Below are 10,128 nucleotides of genomic sequence, written 5' to 3'. Positions count from 1 at the left end.
TTTAAAGACAGTCAGGGGAGCCCAGGGGGTGTGCTGGATATGAGTGTGTCTCTAGCCTTCAAGTTACCATTGGCCAGAGGGAAGAGTGGCTCCAAACTCTGAAGGGTGCTGGCAAGGTTCCCCACCTTCTCCTCCCCAGCCCCCACAGGAACATCACAGTATGGCTTGGCATCTTTAGGGCAGATCTCAGTATGCCTTGCATTCCAGTCCACCTCCAGACTCCCAGCACTTCCTCCAAGATCAATCCTCATGTGAGTCTCCAACCTCATCCCCACTTCATTTTCCTCATTGTACTTACCATCTTTTATTCATATCCCACCAAATTTTGGCTTTGTTAGCTATACTGCAAACAGTAGGTGCTCAATAAACTACTAGTGAATGAATGAACTTGGGGGAAAAAATGCTTACGCAGAAATCTGTACTGGATGTTATTTAAAAGATGAAATTTAATGGTTCAAATGTATTTTTCTCCCATAAAAATATTTTCTCTTCCATTTAAATATATATCTAATCTTTGAGAAATCTTGCACAAATGGCATTTTATTACAGACGATCTAATTTACAAAGCTTTATAAATTTTAAGAAAAATATTCATAGGTCATAAATAAAAATTTCAATATGCAACATTCAAATTTACAAGAAAATAAGCACAAACTTTTAGACAATGCAGTTATTGCTGCACTCCTTTAATTCCTTATCTGGAGCCCCAAAAATGTAGACAAACCCTAAAAATGCAGCAGAAGCATTTCCGCACACTGGTGTCCAGAATCTAGTTTGTGCAGAAATGTTTCCACTAGATTTATAGAGTACTCTTTGGAAGAAAGAGGAAAGGGCTGGTCATTTGGTCACCCTTTGGACCTTTTGCAACTCTTCAATGGGCTTCCATTGTTGGTTGATTGTTATAAGCTGAAGGGAAAAAAGGAAAAAAAAAATTGTGTTAAAAATTTGACTTTCATTTGCATGTCCCTCTTTGGGATTTGTCCACACTCTCCTTCAGAAAAAGCATCATCATTGTGTTTGTACCTACCTCTTTCCATCTCTAAAACATGCACAAAATAGTAATGGGAGCTTTTTTCTATCAGCCCATCTTTTTAAAAAGCCCTTGGGTTCCTAAGTGTCATGCAATCACAGGGAAAGATCAAACATATGTGCCCTACTTTCACTTACCAGTATCCAGATTTTTAAAAGACAGAGTCTTGCTGTGTTGCCCAGGCTGGAGTGGAGTGGCACAAACTCACTGCAGCTTCTGCCTCCCAGGTTCAAGCAATTCTCGCGCAGGAGCTGGGTTTACAGGTGTGTGCCACTACGCCCAGCTAATTTTTGTATTTTTAGTAAAGATGGGGTTTTACCATGTTGGCCAAGCTGGTCTCGAACTCCTGACTTCAAGTGATCCACCTGCCTCGGCCTCCCAAAGTGTTGGCACTACAGGTGTGAGACACCGTGCCTGGCCAGGATGCAGATTTTTAAGTTTGCCATGTGTTATGTGAGCTGTAAGTTCCAAGTGTATGTGCTCCTCACGAGTGGATAGACAATGCTCCTGGCCTAGAGGAGGCTCTTAAAATTTCCTCTACTCGATGAAGGCACAATTGATCTAAGTTACACAATAAGGGTAAGGTACTAAATCTATCTTGCTGACAAAGGTGCTAAGGTTTGGGCAAAATGGAAATAATTTGTTTTTAATTTAACAATACCTTTTGCGGTATAGTAGGGTCCACAGTTTCCCAAGGTTCTGGATTTCTTTTTCGATCAAGGCTAAAATTAGTAGAAAGCCAATTAAACATTAAAATATGTGGATTTAAACCAACACTGACACTGGGTCTATAAACGTGCTAGGGACAAAACCAATCTCATACTTAGGCATTTGTCTACTAATGATCAGGAACCATCAGTAGTAACTAAAATTGATGGAAAATTCTCTAAGGGAGTTTGAAGGTGTGGCTCAAATATTAAGCATCAATTCCTCTAAAGGGTAGGAGGTACTCTGTATTCTCTTGATGGGGCTACATTGCGGAAAGATCCCACAAACCGAATAACCATGGGAGTAAAACTGCCAAGCCAAGGACATGCAATAATGTTCTTATCTCAGTTTGTGGGAGGGGCAGGTTGACCTCTGCAGGTGGTGAACTCCAGGGCTCTAGGCCCTTCTGCCAGCGGTTACAGGACTGCCCTCTCCAGCCTCCATCAGTTTCAAGTTTATCTTTTCCTCATATTCCAGGATACATGTTTTTGTTTTTTACTTTCTTCTACCCAAAATTGAGATTAGGTTCATCCTAGCTAACTGAATCTATCAATTCTACCACATTAGTAAAAATCTAATAAGCTAAATTTTAAAATTGTAATTAAAATGATTGCTTTATTGTATGTATATATCTCCCAAAACCACTGAAGAACTTTAAATTTCAAAACTTAAAAAAAAAAAAAAAAGAAGCTTTACTTCACTGCCAGAGAGTGGAGGGCCAATGGGTAAAAGAATAAACACAAGAAATAAACTAATTTGATTAATATCATGGGTTTTTAAATATTTTGTCTTTCTTCTTTTTAAAATTTTTTTCTAATTTTCATTTTCTGACTCATTGGTAGACAATATCATGAGTTTTCCGATAAAAGATGCTTTTTAACCCTGACTCCCAGTTCACAATTTAGCATTCTTATGCATGGGAAAAAAATAGGAAACTTCTATCGTACATTTCATAAACTAAAGGTCAACCAAACACTGCCAAAAACGTTTTTATAAATTGAGACCTACTCACATCACATCGGTTTTCCAAAGAGAATACACAGCAAAAGACGAGGCTCCACCCGCCGCCACACTCGTGAACAGCACCAAGGGAATGAGCTAACACACAACAGGTGGAGGGGACACATTCGGACATTTCAATATGAAACGTTTGAAACAGCCAAACAGCTATATTTATCCTATACTTTCTTCAAAATCTGTGCCATCTTTTCATCTTTAAAAATTAAAACTTTAGTCAAGATTTTCAATTGTTTTAAAAACTTACTTCCTTCCTTTTCATCAGGAGTTGGAAAAAGCTCATGATGACTTCAGCGAAGAATTGCCAAATCTAGAAATTAACAAGCCAAAGTACTGATCACCTGGTGGGCGCCAAACCGTCCACCGCGCCCCGCAAGCCAACCGCGGGCCGGCGCGTCCGCGTCTCCGCAGATGACAGACTCACCTGGACGTGGAGCGGTGCGCACGGATGATGGTAACGCCCGGAACCGAACGGGCGGGCGGCCTCCCCACCTTATATATAGCAACCACAACCGCCCCGGGTGGGCCGGGCTAGCGCGCTCTGGTCACGCGCGTGGGGCGGGGAGCGAGCGGGAGCTGACTCGCTTTCCCCGTTGGGCACGCGGCTCCCCGGCGCCCCCTGCAGTTCATTGTGCGGCCGACGTGAAGCGTCCGAACGCGGGCGCTGGCGCCCCCTGCCGCTCGCCGCGGTCTTCCTTACCTGCCGACCCCGGTAGCTCTTGGCCACCACTGGCGCTTGTGAGGAGTTTGAAGGTTTGGGGAGTAGGAGGTGGAACCCCTAAGAGGGGAGCGCTGATAGCCAAGACCTGAGGGAAAACCAACTCTTCTAAAAGGGGATCCGGGCCTGGCGCGGTGGCTCAGGACTGTAATCCCAACACTTTGGGAGGCTGAGGCAGGAGGATCACTCCTGGCCAGCCTGGCCAACATGACGAAACCTCTTCTCTACTAAAAAAAAAAAAAAAAAAAAAAAAAAGAATTAGCAGGCGTGTTGGTGTATGCCTGTAGTCCCAGCTACTGAGGAGGGTGAGACAGGAGAATCGCTTGAGTCTAGGCCTTTGAGGTTGCAGAGAGCCAAGATTGCACCACTGTATTCCAGCCTGGGCAAAACAGCCAGACCCTGTATTAAATAAAATACAATAAAACAAAATATTTAAATAAGCAAATAAACAAACAATAAAAGGGGGTCCGGAAAAATGAGCCGCAGACCCGAGGGTCCCGGGAGAGGCTCCCCGGTGCAGGTGGGTAAATTAGAATTAATCCAATCACATTAAAATCTCCAAAATGTGGTGCTGTGCACATATGGAGATCATTAAAATTAAATTGTAAAGTTTATTTCAGAATAACTCCCAGGGCGTCCTGACTTTTTCCGCTAAACAACAACAAAAACAAAATAAAACAAAAACCCGAGGTTGAGGGAAAACAAAAGAATCAGCTGGGGAGGTTGTCAGGAGAAGCTCTTTCTGCAAACGACCCTGCCGGCTGACTTCGTCCTTGGGTTCCCTCCTAACTCTCCCCTAAGCCAGCAGCCTCACCTTGCAGTTTGCCGTGTGGGCTGCAATGGTAACAATTTCACAGAGCCAGGGGCTGTGTTTAGTAGAGACAGGTATATATATATATCTTGGCTCACTGCAACCTCTGCAGTGAGAAATATCATGTTGTCTGGAATTTACTTTAAAATACTTCCACTAGGCCAGGTGCGGTGGCTCATGTCTGTAATCTCAGCACTTTGGGAGGCCGAGGTGGGTGGATCACCTAAGGTCAGGGGTTCAAGACCAGCCTGACCAATATTGCTACTAAAAATACAAAAAATTAGCCGGGTGTGGGTGGGCGCCTGTAATTGCATAATACCAGTTACTCGGGAGGCTGAGGAAGGAGAACCACTTAAACCTGGGAGGTGGAGGTTGCAGTAGGTCAAGATCACGCCATTGCACTCCAGCCTGGGCAACAAGAGCAAAACTCCATCTCAAAACAAAAACAAAAACACTTCAACTAAAAAGCAAATTATAAATATTTTACAAAATAATAATTATTTAATGTAGGTGATAGGTATGTGTGGGTTTGTTATACTCTTATTTTTATGTATGTTTGGAAATGTTTAAAATAAAACATTTTTAAAATTCACAAATTGTAGGTAGGTAGTTACAGATATAATTTGTCCATATAACCTTTAAGATCTGCTTATTCCTATTTGCAGCAATAAAAATTAAACCCAGAAAGCGACATTTTTCTTCCTTTTCATAATGCCTGGGTATATCAAGCTTTTGAGAGATCAAAGTCAATATGGAGTTTCCCTGATTCAAGAGTTATAACACTGTGCTTTGGGTGACTCATTTATATTTTACTGTTAAAAATATTAAGGCAAATGCAGCAATTTTGAATTATGTACTCAATAAATTCTGTTGGCCAGGTGCCGTGGCTCAGGCCTGCAACCCCAGCACTTGGGGAAGCAGAGGTAGGAGGATCACTCAAGGCCAGGAATTTGAGACCAGACTGGATAACATAACATAGCCAGACTCTACATTTTTTTTTTTTTTTTTTTTTTTTTGAGACAGAGTTTCACTCTTACTGCCCAGGATGGAGTGCAATGGTGCAATCTCAGCCCACGGCAACCTCCGCCTCCCAGGTTCAAGCAATTCTCCTGCCTCAGCCTCCTGAGTAGCTGGGATCACAGGCACGCGCCACCATGCAAGGCTAATTTTTTGTATTTTTAGTAGAGACAGGGTTTTACCATGTTGGCCAGGCTGGTTGCTAACTCCTGACCTCAGGTGATCCACCTATCTCGGCCTCCCAAAGTGCTGGGATTACAGGCGTGAACCACTGTGCCCAGTCTACAAAAAATTTTAATAATTAGCTGGGTATGGTGGTGTAGGCCTTTAGTCCTAGCTAGTTGGGAGGCTGAGGCAAGAGGATTGCTTGAGCACAGGAGCTTGAGGTTACAGTGAGCTATGGTTGTGCCACTGCACTCCAGCCTGGAGTGAGACAGAGTTTCACTCTTATTGCCCAGGCCAGAGTGCAATGGTGTGATCTTGGCTCACTGCAACCTTCACTTCCTGGGTTCAAGCCATTCTCCTGCCTCAGCCTCTCAAGTAGCTGGGATTAACAAGCATGTGTCACCACATCGGCTTTTTTTTTTTTTTTGTATTTTTAGTAAAGATGGGGTTTCACTATGCTGGCCAGGCTGGTCTCGAACTCCTGACCTCAAGTGATCCACTCGCCTTGGCCTCCCAAAGTGCTGGGATTACAGACGTGAGCCACCGCGCCCAGCCCAAAACCCTGTTTCTTAAACGAACAACAACAAAAAACTGTCGCCAAAACAAATACAGTTGACCCTTGAACAACCTGGGGGTTAGGGGAACTTACACACCTCTGCTCTCCACACAGAAATCTGCATATAACTTTTGACTCCCCCAATATTTAACTACTCATAACCCAGTATTGACCAGAAGCCTTACTGATAACCTAAACAGTTGACTAACTCATATTTTGTTTTTTATATAAAGTTCTTACAATAAAGCAAGCAAGAGAAAATAACAATGTTATGAAGAAAATCATAAGGAAAAGAAAATATCCTTCTTTTTTTTTTTTTGAGACGGAGTCTTGCTCTGTCTTGCTCTGTCTCCTGGGCTAGAGTGCAGTGGCAAGATCTCGGCTCACTGCCACCTCCACCTCCCGGGTTCAAGCGATTTCGACTACAGGCGCGCACCACCATGCTGGCTAATTTCTTTATGTTTTAGTAGAGACAGGGTTTCACCATGTTGGCCAGAATAGTATAGTTCTTTTTTTTGAGACGGAGTCTTGCTCTGTCACCCAGGCTGGAGTGCAGTGGGATGATGTCAGCTCACTACAACCTCCGCCTCCTAAATTCAAGTGATTCTCCTGCCTCAGCTTCCTGAGTAGCTGGGATTACAGGCATAAGCCACCGTGCCTGGCTGAGAAAATACATTTCTATTCATTTAGCAGAAGTGGGTCATCAGAAAGGTCTCCATCTCTTCGAATTGAGTAGGCTGAGAAGGAGGAAGAAGAGGAGGGGTTGGTTTGCTACTTCAGTGTGGCAGAGGTGGAAGAAAATTCACATACAAGTGGACCCACGCAAATCCCAGCACTTTGGGAGGCCGAGAGGCAGATCACCTGAGGTCAGGAGTTCGAGACCAGGCTGAACAACATGTTGAAACCCTGTCTCTACTAAAAATATAAAAATTAGCTAGGTGTGGTGGCGAGTGCCTGTAATCCCAGTTACTTGGGAGGCTGAGGCAGGAGAATAGTTTGAACCCAGGAGGCGGAGGTTGCAGCGAGCCGAGATCATGCCACTGCACTCCAGCCTGGGCGACAAAGTGAGACTCCGTCTAAAAAGTAATTAATAATAAGTGGACCCAAGGAGTTTAAACCTGTGTTGTTCAAGGGTCAACTGTATGTGACTCAAGAACCTTCAGATTTTCTGCCCTTTTGCCTGAGGTTGTGAAGTCAAGACCCCAGAAAAGAAGTTTGTCATTCAGTTCTTGAGCAATAAGAACACTTCCCACTCCAAAATGTAATGGAATTCATAGCCTCACCACTAGCAACTGGAGGATAGACATGAAATTAGGGTCATCCCTGCCCCCAAACCCTGTGTACTGGCCAGGGTGCCCAGAAGGCACCACCAGGCCAGTACTGCCTAGGTGACCAGAATGAGAAACAGGCACATCACAGCCCTTCAGACCCTGTCAGCCCCCAAAGAAGTCCACTCAGGACACTAACCAGCATCACCTTCTGTGGCTGCCCCAGAGCCCATAATCCCTTGGAGGGGGGTCTTCCCTACCCACCCCCAGTTACCAGCAACTTGTAGAGCCTTTCTCTAGCTACTACCACCTAGGCTTGCAGGGGCAGGGAGACATGGCTGCTTGGTTCCTACCCCAGAAATTTAATTTTTTTTTTTTTTTTTTTAAGATGGAGTCTCGTTCTGTTGCCCAGGCTGCAGTGCAGTGGCGCGATCTTGGCTTACTGCAACCTCTGCCTACTGGGTTCAAGTAATCCTCTTGCCTCAGCCTCCCAAGTAGCTGGGATTACAGGCATGAGCCATTACGCCTGGCTAATTTTTGTAGAGACAGGGCTTCACCATGTTAGCCAGGGTGGTCTCGAACTCCTGACCAGCCTGAGTCAGGTAAGGTGATCTGCCCGCCTCAGCCTTCCAAAATGCTGGGATTACAGGCGTGAGCCACCATGCCCGGCCAGGAATTTAGATTTTAATCAGCCCAGCTCGGGTTTTTATGAGAAAAACAGAATATTTCATTATTAAATATTTTTTGTTGAAATTCTTTCTCCCTGTTCCTGATTGTGGATGTGTTCATCCTGACACCTCATCCTTCAGTGGCTGCCTTATGACCAGGCTTATAACACTGGATTTGCTGAATTTTGGGGGTTCCAGGGATGTTCTATATTGTTTAAGGTTAGTCAGCCTAGAAAGTGGCCCAGAAAGCAGTTTGAGTTCAGTTTATAGGGAAAACTGTTTACACTTCCCGGTATACCAGAAGAAAGGTGTTAGAAGCTGGTGTTTTAATTTTCTCGCAGATCAAGAAAACAGCTTTTGGAAGTTGCCCAGAGTCATTCTAAAATCAGATTGGAACAGGATCAAAGACATTCTTGATCTCATTTTGTCATCTATTGAGCATTTATGCTCAGGAAGCTTCCAATGTTCTGCTGAGAAGTTAGAGAGTCCTCCCTCTATATCTGCAGGGAATTGGTTCCAGGACCCCTCTCAGACACCAAAATCCACGAATACTCAAGTCCCTGATATACGATGGTGTAGTATATGCAGGTTGCCTACATATGTCCTCCTGGTTATACTTTAAAAACCATCTCTAAATAACTTATAATACCTAATATAATATAAATGCTATATAAGTAATTGCTACACTGTTGTTTTTTATTTATGATTTTTTAATTTGTATTTATTTATTTGAGACAGAGTCTTGCTCGGTCACCCAGGCTAGAATACAGTGGTATGATTTTGGCTCACTGCAACCTCCGCCTCCTGGGTTCAAGCAATTCTCCCACCTGAACCCAGAGTAGCTGGGATTACAGGCGCACACCACCATGCCCCAGCTAATTTTTTGTCTTTTTAGTAGAGATGGGGTTTCATCATAGTGGCCAGGTTGGTCTTGAACTCCTGACCTCAGGTGATCTGCCCACCTCGGCCTTCCAAAGTGCTGGGATTATAGGTGAGAGCCACCACACCTGGCCTATTTTTTATTGTTGTATTGTTTTTGTTTTTTCAAGTATTTTCAACCCACATGGTTGGTTGAATCTGCCCATGTGTAACCCACAGAGAGGGAGTGCTGACTTTAATTACAATTTAAAAAGACATCTTCACATCAGCTCAGCTTTGAACAAGCATGGTTGCTAAATTACCAGCCTACTAGAAACTTTCTGGAAAAGAAAGACATCTAGCCCACAGCTAGATGTCTGAGTTAAGGGGTTCAGGCCAGGGTTTGTCAGCTGCAGGATGGCTGCCTTGTTCAATAAGATCAATAACCAACAAAGAAAATATATAGTAAGAATTCCGGTATGTTTTCTAGGTATTTTCCTATACTCAAAAGCAAAGGTCAGTGTGTTAGAATAATTTTAATTGAGTATTTTATACCTATAAATCAGGTTTTTTCCTTAATTATTCCCAATAGTCCTGGCTGCACTCAGCAATAGGAAACTTTCCAGTAACTCCTTAACATTTTTTTTTTTTTTTTTTGAGACGGAGTCTCGCTCTGTAGCCCAGGCTGGAGTGCAGTGGCCGGATCTCAGCTCACTGCAAGCTCCGCCTCCCGGGTTCATGCCATTCTCCTGCCTCAGCCTCCCGAGTAGCTGGGACTACAGGCGCCCACCACCTCGCCCGGCTAGGTTTTTGTATTTTTTAGTAGAGATGGGGTTTCACCATGTTAGCCAGGATGGTCTCGATCTCCTGACCTCGTGATCCACCCGTCTCGGCCTCCCAAAGTGCTGGGATTACAGGCTTGAGCCACCGCGCCCGGCCACTCCTTAACATTTTATGACTACATACATTTCATGCAGTAGTCTCTCATCGTACACTCTACTTCTTTTGAAGCACTTCTTACCATTGTAATTAATTCACTGACAATTTGTCTGATGCCTGCCTTGTTCACTGGATGTTCCAGCACCCAGCTTAGCACCTTGTGAGTGGAGAATGGCCTACTAAGATGTTTACCAGATATTGTTAGGTGAGAAGATCAAGAGTTATGCAGTATCATTCCTTTCTGGTTCTAAAAATTATCTGTACATGCGTGAAGGACTGGAAGGTTAAACACTAAAGGAATTTTTTATGTTTTTGTATTTTCTAGTATTCTAAATTATTTTGTAATAAATGAAAATAAAAAGTACATGTAACC

General features: G+C 43.7%; 1 protein-coding gene across 1 annotated transcript; it reads right to left on the bottom strand.

Moving 5' to 3' along the window:
• Window positions 1–404: 404 nt before the first annotated feature.
• On the bottom strand, window positions 405–3,338 carry C5H15orf48 (chromosome 5 C15orf48 homolog). Its single transcript, XM_010352955.1, has 5 exons — window positions 3,180–3,338; window positions 3,003–3,065; window positions 2,751–2,836; window positions 1,692–1,752; window positions 405–906 (listed from the first exon to the last, which is right to left on the bottom strand). The coding sequence occupies exons 2-5, from the start codon at window positions 3,036–3,038 to the stop codon at window positions 838–840; spliced, it is 252 nt and encodes an 83-aa protein (XP_010351257.1). The 5' UTR covers window positions 3,039–3,065; window positions 3,180–3,338; the 3' UTR covers window positions 405–837.
• Window positions 3,339–10,128: the final 6,790 nt, after the last annotated feature.

The sequence above is a fragment of the Rhinopithecus roxellana genome, chromosome 5 (assembly GCF_007565055.1).
Source record: "Rhinopithecus roxellana isolate Shanxi Qingling chromosome 5, ASM756505v1, whole genome shotgun sequence".
In the NCBI taxonomy this organism is placed as follows: Eukaryota; Metazoa; Chordata; class Mammalia; order Primates; family Cercopithecidae; genus Rhinopithecus; species Rhinopithecus roxellana.
Note: the sequence above shows the minus strand (reverse complement) of the source record. Positions and strands in the feature narration are given on the sequence as shown.

What these genes read in the sequence shown, in the direction of transcription:
- C5H15orf48 (XM_010352955.1), bottom strand. Translation starts at nt 3,038, where the DNA reads ATGAGCTTTTTCCAACTCCTGATGAAAAGGAAGGAA. An exon ending in TCCTGATGAAAAGGAAGGAA is followed by an intron (nt 2,837 to 3,002) that starts GTAAGTTTTTAA and finishes GTTGTGTGTTAG; the next exon opens with CTCATTCCCTTGGTGCTGTT. An exon ending in CTTTGGAAAACCGATGTGAT is followed by an intron (nt 1,753 to 2,750) that starts GTGAGTAGGTCT and finishes TACTAATTTTAG; the next exon opens with CCTTGATCGAAAAAGAAATC.